This window comes from Oryctolagus cuniculus, chromosome 3 (genome assembly GCF_964237555.1).
Source record: "Oryctolagus cuniculus chromosome 3, mOryCun1.1, whole genome shotgun sequence".
Lineage (NCBI taxonomy): Eukaryota > Metazoa > Chordata > Mammalia > Lagomorpha > Leporidae > Oryctolagus > Oryctolagus cuniculus.
This window is the reverse complement of record NC_091434.1, coordinates 108,637,034-108,657,124: the sequence shown is the minus strand read 5'-3', so window position 1 is coordinate 108,657,124 and position 20,091 is coordinate 108,637,034. Positions and strand designations below refer to the sequence as shown.

At 35.4% G+C, this 20,091-nt stretch overlaps 1 protein-coding gene across 6 annotated transcripts in view; it reads left to right on the top strand.

The window, feature by feature from the left end:
- The window catches only part of CCNT2 (cyclin T2), a 42,102-nt gene extending 22,266 nt beyond the window's left edge, over window positions 1-19,836 (top strand). For 3 of the 6 annotated variants that reach the window (XM_008258510.4, XM_017342802.3, XM_051849616.2), the window contains 6 exons: window positions 344-404; window positions 2,167-2,229; window positions 5,390-5,435; window positions 6,893-7,056; window positions 13,038-13,108; window positions 13,609-17,801. In XM_008258510.4, coding sequence (XP_008256732.1) covers window positions 344-404; window positions 2,167-2,229; window positions 5,390-5,435; window positions 6,893-7,056; window positions 13,038-13,108; window positions 13,609-15,036 — 1,833 coding nt within the window. In that variant the 3' untranslated portion in view covers window positions 15,037-17,801. Of the gene's footprint in view, window positions 1-343; window positions 405-2,166; window positions 2,230-5,174; window positions 5,269-5,389; window positions 5,755-6,892; window positions 7,057-13,037; window positions 13,109-13,608 lie in introns of those variants that run through there. The other 3 variants (XR_007920689.2, XM_002712420.5, XM_008258515.4) reach the window with 3 other exon arrangements.
- Window positions 19,837-20,091: the final 255 nt, after the last annotated feature.

The window sequence follows — 20,091 nt, the reverse complement described above, 5'->3', positions numbered from 1 at the left end:
AAGTTTCAGTTTAATGTTCTCATTTGGGCTGGTGCTTCTGTCCTTAATGTGACTTTAGAAGCAGCAGTGCCTGGGTAGATGTCCCTTTTTCAGCTAACTTGTCCCCTTTCATATTACTGTTATCTTTAGCTTGTTATTTCCTTTTTTGCTATATTTATATTTTCTATTTTAGAAAGTAATTCATAGACTTGTTATAGAAGATTGACCTATCATTCTCACTTTGTTTCCCCCGTACTTCCAAGCTGCTGTGGTTCTTTTGCAGTCAGTCTGTAATTGCTGTGAGATGTAATGTCTTGTGATCTAGTATGTTTGTCTTACACGTTTTAACATTTTTATCTGGCAGGCTTACCTTCAACAGACACAAGAACTGGTTTTACTTGAAACCATAATGCTACAAACACTAGGTATGTACTTAATGCCAGTTGTTATTTTGTATTCTTCAATGGAATATTATAAAAAAATGAAAATTTCTAGAATGATTTTATTGAAAAACATTATTTTAAAACAGGTTTTGGATCACAGTATTATTACCTCGTTAAAATAAGGAAACCAGTTTTCTAACATTTCATTTCATTTGACATGATTTAATTGAATGGTAAACATAGCCTGCAGTTTGATTTCTTAGGCTTTCAGATAGTTGAAGTATAATGCTTCAACCTGGTTTGCACTGGAGAGTAAAATGGCCCTCTAGGCTATTGCCTGTGATTGTGATGTAGACAAATATAAATGGTAGTCCCTGCTCTTTTAGAGTTATAGTCGGTATTTAATGAAAATGTCACATCATGTTTAATGTGACATAGTAACTATTTAAATGTTGATCATCCTTTTCCAAAAGTTACATTTTCAAGGGTAAGATTCATTTACACTAATCTTTCACCGTGTTACTGCTGAGGAAACTGGAGCCCAAGAAGGTTATGACTTGTCTAAAGTCTTCTAGGAGAACCTAGCAGGGCATGGTAGGAAAAACATGGGCTTTGGGGAAATCTAAATTTAAATTTGTAGCCTGTGATCAGCTTTGTAAACTTGTGGATTTGTAACTGTTTTTGTTATTTATTCCTCTATTCCCAAAAGTTGAATAGAAGTGTGATAAAGCACAGCTTCCCATCATGACAAATTCTTTTTATTACAAAAGTAGCTTGTTTGAAACATAACTTACCTAAAATTTTTTTAATTAAAGGCCTAGAAAGTTTTTGAATTTTATTCCCAATAAATTTGGCATATTATTGTTTTACATAAAGATAGAAATTTTTGAAAAGCAATGGCATTTATGTAATAAAGTTGAAAATGAAATTATTGTGAAATGATTAAGAATTGTTTATTACATAAAATTATGTCAAACTCATGTTTATGATACATTCTTAAGCTTAGAGGAAGAATGGCATTATTTTAAGGGAAACATTGAAATTTAGAATATATACCTGTGTTTTTATTTAAAATATTTTATGTTGAAATATAGTAGAAATATAAATAGAGCACACACCAATCTTCTTGAATCCATATTACCTATTTTTTTTAGGATTTTATTCATTTACTGCTTCTGAAGGCACTACATATGACTTCTACTTCTAATAAAAGCAGAAACTCTGCCATACCTGAGGGTTGATTGGATATTGGAAGCTTTTCAACATTTCATCTTTGGTGTTAGTGGTGTTAGAAGCTGGGCTTTAAAGAATCTTACTTGCCCTCTGATTTAATTATTAGTGAAGTAGAGTTAGTAAGGTAACTCACTGACACCCTTTGTTCTAATGTATCATAAAAAATTTAAGACTGTATGATTTAAAAGCTGATTACTGCTGCTGTTACCTAACACATTTAGAAAAAGTGTTCTTTTCACATTTTTTGAAAGGTACAGAATATTAAGTTGAATGTGTGCTTAAACTATGGAACTAGTTTTAATTTAAGGATACTAATTAATTATGATTCAGAATTTTGGATAAATACAGTCTTTGAACTTTAAATAACTGTTTTCAAAATTGAGATGTACTTCAGAAGAAGTTGTTTCTTATCTTTGGAGGTATAATGAGCATGCCAGTGATGAGGAAGATTTAAAACTTTGTCTCCAATTTTTTTTAAGAATGTATTACACATTTATGATCATGAATGGCGTTTCTCAGGCCAATATTGTAATGGTAAATGATTGGGGAAAAAAAGTGCTTATCATTTCAGGTTTTGAGATCACCATTGAACACCCACACACAGATGTGGTGAAATGTACCCAGTTAGTAAGAGGTAAGTGATCTTTGAAGCTTTTAAGATAAGTATTAGTGGTTTTTTTCCATCTATATTTGATTTGGATGTTTTTTGGTTTTTTATTTTGTTTTCTGTCTTTTGTTGGATTTTATTAAAGTGGGGAAATGTCATTTTAAAGTTTTTGGGTTTTTGTTTTGTTTTTCTTTTGGTATTCTACATCTACTTATTCATGTACTTCTCTCTTTGTGGTTCTGCCTGGTATGTTAGCTTCTTTCAACTTAGGTGAGAAACTCATTTCACTAAAAAGGTTGGAGGATTTCCAAGTATTAGGATTCTCTCCATCCCCCATTTGGCTACACTAGTCCCACTTCAGTTAATACTTAAGATATAGGCCATTGGTGCAGAGGTGCAAACAGTAATACTAATGTCTGGTTTCTGTCAAACTTTAATTTACTTTATAAAAGTGACAACAATTTAAAAATTTTGAGGCCAACCTCAAATTGTTCAGATAAAAATTGCCTCTGTCAACACATTCAACACATTTTTTTATGTCTCATTTTTAGGAATATATGTCCCATATTCATTGAACAAAATTGATATAATACATTTTAAGTTCTTTAGCATGACTTAAAATGGAGAAATAATTGTAAAACATAATACATGCAGTTTGTGATGTGTCTGTTAAACCTTATATCGAGAAGTATGAAGTTTTGGTATTGTTTACCTTAGGACTTGTTAAGCATGAGGTACATTTTTCTACACCTGTTAATGAATCCTATATATCCATTGTGGTATCCTTAGAAATATTTTTTTTACACAGGTACGTGTTGTACTGCTTATCTGCTTTGCTGTTGCCCATTTGAAGTGTTAGGTACTCAGAGCATCTACTTGGAACTTTTAGTGTCTTTTTCCTGTTACTTCTTTTTTGAAAGTGAAATTTTGCAGTTTTTTTATTCTTTTACCACCAGTCTTAGATTTATCCTAAGCAAAATAGGTTGAAGGCCTTGTTTTTAGTATTAAATATTCTCACATTTTATTCATCCTACTTGGAATTCATTTAAAACCTAAATAATATTTTGTTGTGTTAATGACTACATTTTAGAAAAAACTCTGATACCAGTGTTAGAAACTAGATTCCTAAAATTCTATTTATTTTTTTTCTTAGTAGCATACATTATCATGTGTAAATTAGAACATAATTATAATTCCGGTTTGTGGTTGTATATATTTTATGGTATATTCTCATTTCCAGTATTACAGTATAGTATAGAATTATATAAATAGCTATAGTGTTGAATTTTTTTTGAAAAAACATAAAGTAATTGTGTTCTGAAAATTTGAAAAGAGTTAAGCTGAGCTTTTTAAGAATGACAGGGAACTATTTAAGTTTATTTAAATTGAGAGCCTAATGAAGAAAGCCAGAAAGATATTTGTATGTCTTTTTAAAATTCTTTATATATATTAAGTACAACTGGATTCCAGATTTTTACTCATCAAATTAGAATCAACTTCTTTAAATCCAAAGTTCAATATTTTTTTACATGTTCTCATACATCTAAAGACTGTAGAGACAGGAAATTCATTAATTTGAAAAGCCAAACAAATTTTAAATTAAAACATTTACCAAAACTACAGATTTGATACATCATCCAAAATGAAATATTTAAATCTGAGGGGTTTCTTTGTTTAATGTTTAAAATGTGACTGATTCTTTAAGTCAAACCATGCATATGTTTAATTTCATTTTGTCTGACTAACATTGCCAGTAATGATCATTTATATCACCATTTAAAAATATTCTTTCATATCTGGTGTCTTTTATTCTTTCCTCTATTACAACTTTCAGCTAACAAATGAACATTAATTACCCCCCTCCATTCTTCTCTGTTCAGTAACTGTTTATAGATTATAGAATTTAGATATATTCCAAGGTGAAAATTACTGTGGCAATTTAGAATTGTCTTTTCCTTCCTTCTCTGTATATTTCATTTGATTCAGGGGGTGGAGGAGGGTGGTAAATAAACTTGATTTCTTTAAAGTCCTTTTTTCCTCCCTCCAGAGATGAGAGAGTTGATATAATGCTACTTTGCTACAGAACTGGCTGATGTCATTTTACAGGGACCTTTCACTTCTGTGATTTCTCCTTCCCTCCCCACCAGGAAAGAATGCCATACTTAAGTCACACTGCCTCCAAGACATCTGATGCTTTGATACTCTTCCTTAGCACAACTCTGCTAAATCCAAATCCCTTTTGTAAAACCTTACTTGATGATCCACATGGGGCAACAGGGATTACAGGTGCCATGAATAAAACAAACAAACAAAAACCCAATAGGAGTGGGGAAGGAATTTGAGGCTTGTTAGAGAGGGGTGGAGTTGATGTGAACTGATGCTAGGTGAGCGTGATTATGAATGTTAATGGGAACATGGGGGAACTCCAGCAAGAGTGTTGCTGTTGGGAAGGATAAGACTCAGGAGAAGGGGAGGGAGACTGGAGTCTTAAGAAGCAAGGTAACTTTTTTCTGTTGGGGACCTGTGTTGAAACATTCTGATTTTCCCTAGAGTACCCTTATCTTTTCTTAGTGTTGCCTTTAATTAGTCTATAATTAAAAAAAAAAAAGAGTAATTGCTTCCTATGTCAACACCCTTATTATGTTTCTACTTTGCTTATTCTCTGTTGACGCTTAATGTAAGCATGAAAAAATTAGCAGTTTGTGCTTTGAGTTTTGGGGGGTGGGGGTTTTATTTTGTTTTGATGGAAGTATTTAAGGCAACTTAAATATGATGACTGAGGAATAAGTCTGGCAGGCAACTCTTTGTATTTTGTATTAGACTTCAAAAATCTTTTCTTCTTCTTCTTCTTCTTTTTTTTTTAAATCCAGGAGAATGCTTTATTGCAACTTTTAGCTGACTAGATGCTTAACTTAGTAACAAGTTTAGCCCTTGTAACTGGCTAGCTAAAAGCAAATCGGCTTGTTTCTCAGATCTTTGGGGGATAGCAAGAAACATTTGAGTGAATGTTGTTGAAGATTTTCAGTAGTATAGAAAATGATGGCGCTCTTGTGATATTTGTAAGTAGTAAGTAAAATTTACTTTTTGTGTACAAATCTTTGAAGTTTTTGTTGTGTTGAGAACTTTTTGATGGTAGCACGTTAACGCTGATAGTATTGTCTTCGTTTTTTTTTTTCTTTTCTTACAGCAAGCAAGGATTTGGCACAGACATCCTATTTCATGGCTACCAACAGGTTGTTATCCTGACCCTCTTTGTTGCACTGTTGTAGCACACTATAGCTTCCTTTAATGCAGGGCCCCCTCAATGTGTCTCTTACCCTTGTTGCAACAGGAGACTGGACCATCTACTGTGGTGGTACCTTCCTGTTTGCTTTGCGGTGTATTGTACAAGGGACTTTGGGCACAGAGGGGTTAAATGCACAATGTGAAGTGTAGTGGTGCTTTCTGATGACATATTCTCGATTTGTGAGTGCATAAGTCTAAAATTGGTAGCCTGAATAACAGCTAAAGATTACAAAGAGCTAAACTTAACGTAGAAATTCGAGCAACTTGGTAAGTATAAAGCTATTTCTAGTTTACAATTATAGTTAAATGACAGTTTTTTTTTAAATTTCACATTGATCCAATCTTTAAAGTTTTTTTAATAAAATTTATGTAACATAGGATTTTTTTCTAGATAATACCCACTAGTAGTAAATTAGAAGTAGTCAAGTTCTATCTATACCTGAGTTTGCATAAATACAATTTTTACATAAAGTTTTTATAACATGAAAAATTGTATGTGTTTGTGGCTGATCAGTCAGCATTTCATCAGTTCTGAAATGGCACTGAAGCCTTTCATATCTAATTAAAATTCTCTTTGAGACTGACTATATTGGTGGTTTAAATTTGTTTTTGAAGTGGTTTGAGGAGAATAGACCAAAACAGTTTCGGTTGATTCTTAATTTCTTGTGACACTTGCTGAGTTCTATTTTAAAATGTACTCTGGCAAATGCAAATATATTTTCTCAGGTTTACATTGTTGGGCTTTAACCTCTGTCCCTAAGAATTTTGAGTAAAAAGGAAAAGACCTCAGTTAAAAACAGTGGTGAGAAAAGGCTAGCTATGGCATGTTATGTGCTCAATTTTTAGTAAATAGTGGGAACATTTTAGCAACATTGTATTTAGCAACATTGAACTTTGAAGTTGATTGGCAAAAGGTAAGTTTTCCTTGTGGCTTCGCTAAAAGAAGACAGAGGTTTACCTAGTTAAGTGTTATATTCTTTTTGATTTACTAGAGAACTGTGTGTTCAGCCACATCAAATAATAGCCCTCATCATCATGTGACATAAAATCACTTTATTTAGTTTACAGATAGTCTTTTTCTTTGTATTTTTGCTTTGGCATTACAGAATAAAAATATTATTAAAAAGTTTTAATATTTTATACTTTATATTTATATTCATATACTGTCTTCCTCTTGTTTTTTAAAACACTTTGAATTTAGATATAAGAATAAAATTTTTGTTATAATATATTTTGTAACTGTTAACCCTTAATTTAATAAAGTAAGATTTTGTACTCTAGATTTTAAGAAGAAAAGTTTTCTCTGTAATTTTGTTTTTGCTTTAATCTCACTGGTAAATGTTTTTCTTTGTTTTACATATTTGAATTTCTGTGGCTCTCCATTTTCAAATCTGCCCTACAACAGTCTGCATCTTACTACCTTCTGTCTTCAGTACAAACCAACAGTGATAGCATGTGTGTGCATTCATTTGGCTTGCAAATGGTCCAATTGGGAGATTCCAGTGTCAACTGATGGAAAGCATTGGTGGGAATATGTGGATCCTACTGTTACTTTAGAATTACTAGATGGTAAGTAGAGAGAAGAAATCTTTTAATTTTTTTATTAGAACATTTGTTTAACTTTTATTATGGGAAAGGCCTGTGTACTTTATATAAGCTTTAAGAATAATAAATTCTTAATTACCCATTGCCATTTGGTCCACCCAGTGCAGCACATACCTACACACATGTATATCACAGTTGTTTTTCTGCTAAATTTTCTACTAAAGATTGTTTTTCTACTAATGTTTTTAAAAATGTGTTTATATTCTATCATCTGAAAGGCAAAGAGAGAAGTCTTCCATCCCCTAGTTTACTCCCCTCCCCAAATGCTGTAACAGCTATGGCAGGGCCAGGAGCTCATTCTGGATCTATCTCATCTGTGGCAGGGACTCAAGTATTTGAGCCGTCATCAGCTACTTCCTAGGGTGGACATTAGCAGAGCTGGGACTTGGCAAGCAGTGCCTTAAATACTATGTCAAAGGCCCACCCCCATTTCATCTATTGTGTTTGTTGAAGATAGGACTCTAGGGGCTGGCACTATGGCATAGCGGGTTAATAAGCTGCCACCTTCAGTGCCAGCATCCCATATGGGCGCCAGTTTGAGTCCCAGCAGCTCCACTTCCAATCCAGCACTCTACTAGGGCCTGGGAAAGCAGTAGAAAATGGCCCGTGTTCTTGTGCCCCTGCACCCGTGTGGGAGACCCAGAGAAAGCTTCTGGCTCCTGGCTTCAGCCGTTGCAGCCATCTAGGGAGTGAACCAGTGGATGGAAGACTTCTCTCCCTCTCCCCCTCTCCCCCTCTTCCCCTTTCCCCCTTTCCCTCTCCCTCTCTTTGTAACTCTGACGTTGAAATAAATAAATAAACATTTAAAAGGGGGGCAGGGGGACGGCCTGGAAATTCTCAATAATTCTATTTTAAAAAAAGAAGATGATAAGGACTCTAAAATCACAAGCATAATGATTTAACAATTAACCACTACTGACCATTTAAAGCCCCTACAGGACTTTTACAAAAAGTTTATAGATTAAAATGCTGTAGTTGATAGGACAAGAATATGTGTTTAAAGTATAATTTTGTTGAATTTAAAATGTGTGGACTCCAGCTGGTATGATGCTGCAGGTTAAACCGCCACTTAGAACACTGGCATCCTTTATCAGAGCACTGGTTTGACAGTGCTCCACTTCCAATCAAGCTTCCTGCTAATGCAACTGAGAAAGTAAGGGATGATGACCCAAGTCCTTGGGCCTTTGCCACCCATGTGGGAGACTCGAATGGAATTCTAGGCTCCTGGCTTCTGCCTGTCCCAGCCCGGGCTGTTGCAGTTATTTGGGGAGTGAACCAGGGAATGGAAGATCTCTTTCTCCCTATCTTTCCCAGTCTCTCTCTCACTGCCTTTCAAATAAATAAAATAAATTTTAAAAAAAGTATAGGTCCAAAGTCAGGCATTAATGGTATAAGATGTGAAGCAGTAAGCTAATTTTTCAAGGAAACTTTTTGTGTTCTTTAGTGCCATTGTTGCCTTACGGTATCAAATATGATTAGACAAAAGGCCAGCACTGCAGCATAGTGAATGAAGCTGCCACCTGTAGTATCAGCATCCTCTATGGGTGCTGGTTCGAGTCCCAGCTGTTCCACTTCAAATCCAGCTCCCTGCTAGTGCACCCAGGAAAGCAGTACAGGATGAACTAAGTGCCCCTGCACCCACATGGAGACCCAGAGAAGGCTCCTGACTCTGGCTCCCAGCTTTGCCCTGGCCATTGTTGCCATTTGGGGAGTGAATCAGCGGATGGAAAGTCTCTCCATCTCTGTAACTCTGACTTTCAAATAAATTTTTTATTTTTTTATTTAAGGTAAACAAATTTCATGTAATTTATATATACAGATTTAGGAACATAGTGATATTTCCCACCCTTCCTCCTCCTCCCTCTTTCATCCCCTCTGTTAATTTTTACAATGATCTACTTTCAGTGTACTTTATACTCATAAGATTATCCCTACACTAAGTAATTCAGAGTGTCAATTTCATGCCTATACATTATATTTTTGGCACTCTATTAGTTACCACAGATCAAGAAAACATGGTGTTTGTCTTTTGGGGACTTGCTTATTTCACTACATTTAATGATTTCCAGTTGCACCCATTTTGTTGCAAAAGACAGCATTTCATTCTTTTTTTATAGCTGAGTAGTATTCCATAATGTATAAATGCCATGATTTTTTTATCAAGTCATCAGTCAGTGGACATCTGGGTTGATTCCATATGTTAGCGATTGTGACTTGAGCTGCAATAAATATGGGGGTACAGATAACTCTTTGATGTGCTGATTTCATTTCCTTTGGGTAAATTCCTAATGATATATATATTTTCAGCTTTCTAAAATATGTCTATACTGTCTTCCACAATGGCTGTACTCATTTACATTCCTATCAACAGTGGATTGGGGTACCTTTTTTTCAACATCCTTGTCAGCATTAGCTGTTGATTTCTGTGTGAGAGCCATTCTAACTAGGGTGAGGTGAAACCTCATTGTGGTTTTGATTTGCATTTCCCTGATGGCTAGTCTACCTGAGCATTTTCTCATGTGTCTGTTGGCCATTTGAAGTTCTTCTTTTGAAAAAAAAAAAAAAAATGAATAGATAAGACAAAATTAGGGTATAAGTTCTGTAAATTAGAATTTTACAGTCTCCCAGTAAGAAATTTCTCTGATGGAGAATTAAGAAAAGGTAGCTATCAGAGGTGGCAGATTCTTGGACATCAGTCAGGTAATGTAGATTATTGTTAACTGTTTCATAAAGTGAGAAGCGTGAGTAGATTTGATATGAGGCCTTTTCAGTAATATCTTTGATGTTTCTTTAAAATAGAGATCTGTAGGATGGGAGTTAGGCCTAGTGGTTAAGGTACTGACATCCCGTATCAGAGCACTGGGATTCAATAACTGTTTAGGAGTTTTTGAGCATTAAGATTTCTGTTTCAGTTACATGACTCTACTGTTACAAGCAGCCATAATTTGTTCATAAATGCAGAGTTGTGGCAGAGTAAATTTGTTTACAAAAACAGGAGGCAGCCCAAGTGGCTGTATTTTTGCCTGCTTTCTGTTGTGAAATAATGCTTCTTTGTTGGTTCCCATTATTTTGTAAAAACATCTTTTTCTCAGAATTTTCTCTTAGTGTAATGCCCTATTACTGCCACCACTTGTTTTTTTCCCTTAAATGGTCAGTTTTTCAGGGTTCACCCTGAAGGAAGGAAATCTTTAGCCGTTGAAGTGACATCTAAAAACCAATGGGGACTTTTCTAGTCTTTTTCCTATGTTCTGTAGTCAGTAACTAAAGTAACATCAGTCTTAAATAAGAATAGATTGCTTTCTTTCTCTCTTTCCCCTGCTCTCCCTCCACCCATATCTTTCCCTGTGTCTGTGTATGCGTGTCTAACTTTGCCTCTCAAATAAATAAATCTTTTTTAAAACAGAATAGCATATACACACGATGCTGAAATAAAGCCCATAAAAAGGAAGTACTCTGCCATTGCGTTTAGGTCATAGATAACGGTTTTCATTGTTTTGACATAACTGGAGCCATAAAGATCCCTCTGCATCATTCTGAAAAAATTCAAGTTCATTATTTGCAAAGCAAATGAAATAGGAATCTTGTAAAGTTAACACGTTTAAGACTTTCAGCATATTGTGAAGCAGCTATTTTGTTTTAATCACATACCAAAAGAAAAAAGTAACTTAATATTTAAGGTGTGAAGATATATCTGAATCTTATAATGATGACTGAATTATTGTTGCTATTGTTTACTTAAATAATCCACAACCTAGCTGTAAGGGGTTTTGGGTGTATATGGGGAGGTGGTTCTTTTTTACAATTAATGAATGAGTCCTTATATGTGGTTTTGTATTTTAGATTGTTCTCTTTGTTAGTATTGAAGGAGAAGGGTCTCTTATTTTAAGCATCATACTGCATTTCTCTGCTTTTTTATTAGATTATTTGAAATATTATTGTGTTCCTCTGCTATCAAGCTTCATATAGTAGGATACTTAAGAAAAGGGGAAAAAAAAACAAGCTTTTGTGTCTGTTGTCTACCAGAATTTGTTAAGAGGTTAATATATGTTTAGTGTTTGACAATTAAGCTGTTAATTAAATTGAATAAAAACAATTTGTTACTGTTAGACTCAAAAGTATCTTCTACTAACCACATTTACTAGTGTAAAGTAAAAAAAATTGCCCTTTTTTTATACAAATTAAAAAGTGGAGGTTTAGACATTTTGTTTTATCCTAACTAGATCAAAAAGCCCCCTGAGACTTTTTAGTAAGGAACAGCCATGAAATTATCAAGGAAATTACATCCGTAAAAACTGATAGTTAAATTTTGGGTCATATGATAATTTTAGATAGCTTTCATGCTTGTAAACATATAACATACTAGTGTGACATTTTTGCATGTTGAATGCTTCTTTGAGACCAAATCAGTATTCTTTTAGTTATTGTCAGTCTTAAAATTTGCCTAGAATAGTTTACAGAGAAGTTTACTGCTTAAGAATAATAAATGAGTCTGTAGTCTCTTGGCAGATGTTCCCTCCACACTGTTGGGGTTTTATTGGCATTACTAAGTGATACTCTAAATCATTTGATTAATGTTAATATATATCTTGAGAGTAGTCAGTAACTATTAGTGATACTATTTTGAGTTATGAAACTATAGTTCATCCTGGCCACACTGCTTTGAATGGATCATCTCATTATAAATCTAAATTTAAGAGAACTGATAAAAATTATGACCAGGGTAGTTTGCTGATACGTTAATAGTATTGATTAGTAGGAAGTATGTTATTGTGTATAGGTGGAGGAATTTCTTTTTTATTATTACCTAATATTACATAATTACCAAACCCAGGAAATTAACATTGGTATAATACTGGTTACTAAACCAGATTAAGTTCAGATGTTCTTATTTTTTCCTAATCTAGTATCTTGTGTTCTATTTAGTTGATAAGCCTTTTTAGTTTCCTAGTATGTGACAGTTCTTTAGTCTTGTCTTGTCTTTTGTAACCTTGACACTTAGGAAGATAATTATTTTAGAGTGTTCCTGAAGTGAGATTTGTCTCATGTTTTCTCATCATTGAAATTATGCAGGGGCCAGCGCCGTGGCTCACTTGGCTAATCCTCCGCCTGCGGCGCCAGCATCCCATATGGGTGCCGGGTTCTAGTCCCAGTTGCTCCTCTTCCAGTCCAGCTCTCTGCTGTGGCCCAGGAAGGCAGTGGAGGGTGGCCCAAGTGCTTGGGCACCTGCACCCTCATGGGAGACCAGGAAGAAGCACCTGGCTCCTGGCTTTGGATTGGCACAGCGCGCCGGCCGTAGCAGCCATTTGGGGGTGTTCCAACGGAAGGAAGACCTTTCTCTCTGTCTCTCCCTCTCACTATCTGTAGCTCTACCTGTCAAATGAATTAAAAAAAGAAAGAAAGAAATTATGCATTTTTGGCCAAAATAAAAAAAAGAACTTCAATGGTAGGTTGTGCTGTTTGTTATGCATCCTAGCAAGGGGTATATACCACATTGATAAGTCTTTTCCAAGGAAATGACAACCATGATAGTTGGTTAAAGATGGTGTCTGCTGGCTCTCTCCACTGTAAAGTTATTATGTTTTTCTTTGTAATTATTAAATATCTCGGGGAAGACACATTGGGATTATACAGATATCCTTTTTTTCATAAAACATTTTGCTCACTGATGTTTAAGGATCTGTTGATACATCTTGCCTGTAACAAATATTGCTGTATCTGCCTAATAGAGACTTTTTATTTGGTAGAGATTATTTTTTGTGCTAATCAATTTCCAGAGACTTTGAGAATACCAGTTCAGAGTTGTATCTACTTCTACGTATACTCAAGGTTGACTGTAAGGATAACTGAAGTAGATGAGCTCTTAGAGTCCCTTTTTAGTATTGCCTTGAGAAGAATTAAATACTAAAAGTACCTTCTAAGTTTTAAAATTTAAATTTTATTTTTAGAGCTAACACATGAGTTTCTACAAATATTGGAGAAAACGCCTAGTAGGTTGAAGAAGATTCGAAACTGGAGGGTAAGAGAATTGGCAGGATGTAACACAATATTAATTTGTCACTTATCTAATAACTTTATAGCTAAACAATTTGAATTTGGTTAAATGAACTTTCTCATAAATAATTATAGTGTATCATAACCTACATGCATTCCTAGATTATACAACTGTCATGTCCAGTGGACTTTGCTAAGTACCTTATACGTTTTCTTTTTAATTGTCACAGTGATTATGTCAGGAATACTCTATTGAATTTACAAATGGAGAAGCTAGAGCCTAGACAAGTTAAATTACTTTCTCAAATCCTGGGCTAAGATTTCATTTGTGCCTGATTCTAAAACCAGAGTATTCAGCTTTTTATAGTCTTCCCATTATTCCTCCAAATAAGACATTTATTTACTGGCAACAAAATTTTGAATCCCAGGTGTCTTATTTCTTTATATTTAATATAGAATGTTCATAAGCAAAGAGATGTTGTATTAAATTCCTTTGCTATCACTGCCCTTTTGTGTTTTAAATAGGCTAATCAGGCGGCTAAGAAACCAAAAGTAGATGGACAAGTATCAGAGACACCACTTCTTGGTTCATCTTTGGTCCAGAATTCCATTTTAGTAGATAGTGTCACTGGTGTGCCTACCAACCCAAGTTTCCAGAAACCATCTACATCAGCATTTCCTGCGCCAGTACCTCTAAATTCAGGAAATATTTCTGTTCAAGACAGCCATACATCTGATAATTTGTCAGTGCTAGCAACAGGAATGCCAGGTACCTCATACAGTTTGTCATCACACCAAGAATGGCCTCAACATCAAGAATCAGCAAGGACCGAGCAGCTCTATTCACAGAAGCAGGAGACATCCTTGTCTGGTAGCCAATACAACATCAACTTCCAGCAGGGACCTTCTGTATCACTGCATTCAGGATTACATCACAGACCTGACAAAGTTTCTGATCATTCTGTTAAGCAAGAATATTCTCATAAAACAGGGAGCAGTAAACACCATGGGCCAATTTCTGCTACTCCTGGAATAATTCCTCAGAAAATGTCTTTAGATAAATACAGAGAAAAACGTAAGCTAGAAACTCTTGATCTTGATGTAAGGGATCATTATATAGCTTCCCAGGTAGAACAGCAACACAAACATGGACAGTCACAGGCAGCCAGCAGCAGTTCTGTAACATCTCCCATTAAAATGAAAATTCCCATCACAAATACTGAGAAACCTGAGAAATACATGGCAGATAAAAAGGAGAAGAGTGGCTCGCTGAAATTACGGATTCCAATACCGCCCACTGACAAAGGTGCCAGCAAAGAAGAGCTGAAGATGAAGATAAAAGTCTCGTCCTCAGAAAGACACAGCTCTTCTGATGAAGGCAGTGGGAAAAGCAAGCATTCAAGCCCGCATGTTAGCAGAGACCATAAGGAGAAGCACAAGGAGCACCCTTCCAACCGCCACCACACCAGCAGTCACAAGCATTCCCATTCACATAGTGGCAGCAGCAGCAGCGGTGGCAGTAAACACAGTGCTGATGGGATCCCACCCACTGTTCTGAGGAGTCCTGTTGGCCTGAGCAGTGATGGCATTTCTTCTAGTTCCAGTTCTTCAAGGAAGAAGCTGCATGTCAACGATGCATCTCACAACCATCACTCCAAAATGAGCAAAAGTTCCAAAAGTTCAGGTAGTTCATCTAGTTCTTCCTCCTCTGTTAAGCAGTATATATCCTCTCACAACTCTGTTTTTAACCATCCCTTACCCCCTCCTCCCCCTGTCACATACCAGGTGGGCTACGGACATCTCAGCACGCTCGTGAAACTGGACAAGAAGCCAGTGGAGACCAACGGTCCTGATGGCAATCATGAGTACAGTACAAGCAGCCAGCATATGGACTACAAAGACACATTCGACATGCTGGACTCGCTGCTCAGTGCCCAAGGAATGAACATGTAATCACTTGTTTAGGTCACTTTTTTCTTTACTTTTTTTTAATTTAAAAATTGTTGGAATGGAAAACTTCCTCCTGATCTAGCAGTGGTAACACCTGCTGTTGCTGCCACTGCTTCAATATTTGTAAGTGCTGCTTTATTCTTCATTCTGAAAAGAAGAGATTATAGTAAACAAGTTTTTATCTCCACATATGATAGTGTTATAAATACTGCAAAAGCATGGAAGGTGCAAAACTCAATATTTCTACAATTGCAGCTGAGAACATTAGGATGAATGGCTGGCTGCTTCTAGGAATATAAGCTGCCTCAAGCATTGGTTATTTATAATTTGAATACTGTAGCTATTTTTTGTTGTTGCTTGGCTTTTGAATGAGTGTAAATTGTTTTCTTTTGTATATTTATATTTGTATGTATGATTTGCATGTTTCATTGATAAAGGGATAAAACAGTATACTGACAACTGTTTACAAGAAAGTGGAGAAAAATGTACATACATTTTTGTATGTTTAGATATTACCATAAATACTCAGGATTGGAGCTGCTTGTAAGTATAACAATATACAGAATAACTTTATTTTCTCTTGTCAGAGTCCATCACTAATCTAAAACAGAAGTGGCACTTTTTCATGTTAACCTTAAACTCTAGGCCTTACCGAAGGGGGACACTTCACTACCAGATGGGTGTACAGTGCCACACATGGTATGGTCATTTACACTGTGAGGCATGGAACTTTTGCCTTCAGCGGTTCTGACCAGATAGGCTACTGAAATAGCCCCTAGTTTTCTGAAGGCTTGAAGAGGAAAAAAAGTTTACATACTCTTGATGTGAAGTGCATTTAAATGTTTGTTGGCTTGTTGCAGTGCTATAAAACAGAGCTGTTAATAATGGTTGTGTGGATTACTGTGATTTGAAAACTAAATTCACAAAGACTTATTTACATAGTGAAGAGTTAGTTTTTTTCTTAAAGAACTTTAACACTACATATTTTATTACCAGTAAACAGGGATCACTTTTCTTTTAGCATTCAGAATGTCACCATATTCTTAAATATATTCCTCCCCTGATGCGTGTTTGTGTGTGATGCCATATTTCTTTTTCAGGTAAATGCAGTCTTCCTTACAAAAATGAAATTATACCTATACTCTCTCAATTCTTTTATATTCTAACAATAAATAAAAAGGAAAGATCACTGTGCATTGTACCTGTATTTGTAGCTTATGGTTGTTATCAGGAAGCTCTGTAAAAACTGGTCAGCCTCCAGACAAAGCCACTAGTGGAGGTTTTACATTTGTTTGCACATCTCAGAATATTCCTGTTGACATCAAGTTTGCACAGTCATCTGACTTCTGATAAAGCTATAGACTTGTTTGAATTTGACTTAAGCAAACCAGTAATACAGCTCTTGCTTATCAGTTAATCTTGACTTTATTCTCTGGTAAATCTTGGAGCTGTTGAGTATCTTTGGGATGGGTTGGATTCAAGTTCTGTTGAACTTAAAAACTGTCTTATTTTTTCCTCTGTGTATATGAATTATTTTTTTGTTACAAAGCCACTGATAACGTGCACAGTTGTAATTTTACTCAAGTGTGTTGTGGTTGTAAATATTGAGAGTTTGATCTTGTGCTTTACTTTTATTTAGTAATTACCTAATTTGCCAGTAGCTTTATTACTTTTTTTAAGAGAATTGTTCATTGTTTTGTCAATGTTATTTGAACTTGGGATACTAGGAGCTCTTTCTAGGGCCTTTGCCTAGCTAGCATGTCCTAACGTTTGTTCTTGTCTTGCATAACTTGAGTATTCTCTGTCATTATATGTAACTTTATTGCTCTGTATGGCATAATCTTGTATCCACAAACATGGTAATTTTGATGCAGTTCTTTTACAGTGGTACATAATCCAAGGACTAGTGTAGAATTAAGCTGAGTACAAGATGAGGGGGGGAAGGGGTTTGTTCTTGGTAATTTAGATGTGAAACCTCTACAGAGCTATCATGTGAAATGACATTAGGGCAGTTGTGCTACTGTATAATTGGGGGTAATACCAGGAATTTTAATAAGATTTTGTAAAGAATATCCAGAAAAGTAGTGAACTTATTTTCAGTATGACATAGAAAACAATGTGAATATTTAAGGTCTGTGACTATAGTTAAACTTCACTAAGAATTTGCAGAATTGTTTTTTGAGATGTGGGAATAAAGGTAATTTTGTTGAATCTTTATTGGTGCTAATGATGGACAGTTAAAAAGGTAGCTAGTGTATATTGTTATGGGTCAGTACTTATTAGTACTTCCAAAATGAATTTGAAATGCTATGTATTCACTTTTCACTCTGTAAATGTAATTCTTTACAATTACTTTATTTATTAAAGGGCAGCCAGTTCTAATTTTTACAGGATTGTGTGAGCTATTCAAACTCTTTAACCTCTGAACAGGATATTAAGCTTCCAAAACTACAGTGGAGATAAATATGGAGACTGAAGTTTCATTTCCATTAAAAGAAAACCCTTATTCATATTACCATGAATTTGCTTTAACCATCTCATTTGCGTAAAAGAGTTAATCTGCCTCATCCCATTAGGCTCTACCAAAGAAAAAGACTCAGAGGAATGAGCACGATTAATGTGAGTCTTCTTGTAAGTAGCCATAAATAAACCAAAATAGTGTCATCAGATTTAGGGATGAAATTCCATATGTGCAAAGTACTGTTAAGGTGATAACGTTTTGATGAGATTTTTAAAAAATATTAAAAAGCATTAAACATCCTATAAAAGAGTGACTCATTTTTAAGTTGTGTTTTCCCAGGATCACAGACTTGTTACCTTTATGCAGAAGCATGTCACAAACAGGCTTTATTTACTTCTACCTCTTTAAACAAGTTTTCTAATACTGAGCTCTCGTGCCCCTTAAATATTTGCCTTAGCTACTTTAAAATACATTTTCAGAACCAAAGCAAGGGGTATTTGTTCACAGAACATTCTCAGAGGTCTGCATTGAAAAATGGCAGCAGTGTCCTTCAGTGGTAAAACCTTTGCAAAGCTTCCAGATTGCAAGTGCTTAAGTTCTGAAAAGCCACATCTTCAGCCCTGGGTTTACCTTAGGGAGGGATCACCTGTGCATCTTGATCTTCCTTTTATGTATTCAGATTAGTTATGGTTAAAGTTATTAGGTTGAGTCCACTAAAGAAAGTTTTCTACCAAGAGGTATTGTTTCTTCAGGAATGTGATGAAGGGCTGCTTATATTAATACTTTGTACTGACATTGTAGTCATGTAGGATACCTTTTAAACTAAAGAAATGACTAGTTGACATTTACTTCAGAGAACCGATTTAAAATGTTTTTGTTACCAGACATTCTTGCCTTAAAATAAGGTTTCAAGCACATTTCTTTTATATTTGAGAATTTAATTGCAAATTTGTATTCCTTAAGCAACATTAGAAATAAACCACTGCATTTATATGCATTAATATTATGCAAGTATACTTTGTTGAGTAGATACTTCAAGGTTTTGCATTTACTGTGGAAGTAAGGGTGGTGGGTTGTTCTGCTTGTTGTTTAAGCATGATGACAAGGGTAAAGGAAGACAGTATTGTTCTTAAAAGAGCTCACCTTTCCCAGTTTTTGTCTAAACAAAGTAGTGTTTCTCACCAGCTACTGCCCTTAAATTTTTGCCAGGTGATTTTTAGGGTATCTGCTGAGAAGATTATGAACATTCTTGTTATTAAGAATATATTTGATTTAGTATTTTTCTCAATGGTGGCAGTCTCTCTCAAGAGGCTTTCTTGAGAAGCAGTAGGGTTTGCTAACTAACTCCATTTCACCCAAATGAAGAATCAGCAATTCCCATACTCTGGGGAGACTTGAATTAACCAAGTTCAAGACTCCTGCCCGTTTGTTTAAGGCAACACTGATTTATACAGGGTTTGTTACATTGGAAAAGCAGCACATTCTGTCCCTGCCTTCTGGAAGAACCAAGTTCCAAGTCTCATAGGTTAATTTGGAAGTTAAGATCTTTGATCACATCTCAAATCAATGAGTAGCTCCATTGTTGTAACTAATGTAAGCCAAATCCAAAATTTGCTTGTTTTCTAAGTCTTGAAACAGCATCCGCCTTTAGTAGAGATGATCTTGCCGGTGAGGCTGGAGCGTTCAGAGCGTTGTAGCATGGAGAGCATGCGTGTGTTCACTCCGCGTCGTCGGTTTGGGCCCAGCCAGCTTTTGCCTGTGACTTCCCTTTTTCTGTTCTGTAATTCACCATAATCTGTTCTGCCTGACAGATTGGGTACTTTAATAAGCAAGATACATTGACGGCTGCATGGCTAGGAGTAATTCTTTTGTCATAAAAGTGACTTGTTCACTGTGATCCATTAATCACAAAAGTAAATTCTGAGGGCTAATTTCCTAGCTTTGGGAGGGAGCCTCACCTAAAAACCCCAAATATAGGTACTTGTTTAATAGTTTGTTTAATTTGGGTTGCCTGTTTTAAGTAACAGTGAGTACATTCCTACTATATTAAGTCAGGAATACATTCTTAACTAAGATGTGTGTGTTTCAAGCCACTCCACATGATTAGAAAAACTTGCTTTGTGTGTGCTCATTTGTTGTTAACAGTGATTAAGATTTCATTTTCTGAATGTACTCAAACCCCTCCACCATCACCACCACCAAGGACGATTGAATAGGTTGCTTGCTGATAGAAAATTGAATTGAAAACAGGAATATGTGTGTATGGCATGAATCAGTCACTGAATTTCAGCTTCTCAGTATCTATACAATTATTAATAAAATTTGTTTATGGACACCAGAAATCCAAGGCTCTAACATGTCTTGTTGAATTGATGTGAATCAGAAACAACTTTGGATCCCTGGGAAATGCGGGAAGTAAGATTTCTGATATAATTAATATTGAAATAGCTTCAGATGCCCAGAGTATGGCCTCTGGGATCAGGTGGACCACATTCCTGTCACAAACCTAGTGGTAGAATGACCTTGAATGAGTTACTTTGCCTTGACCTTTGCAAACTGTCAGTGCCTGTTCGTGTGAGGTTATGGTTTGAGTGGTC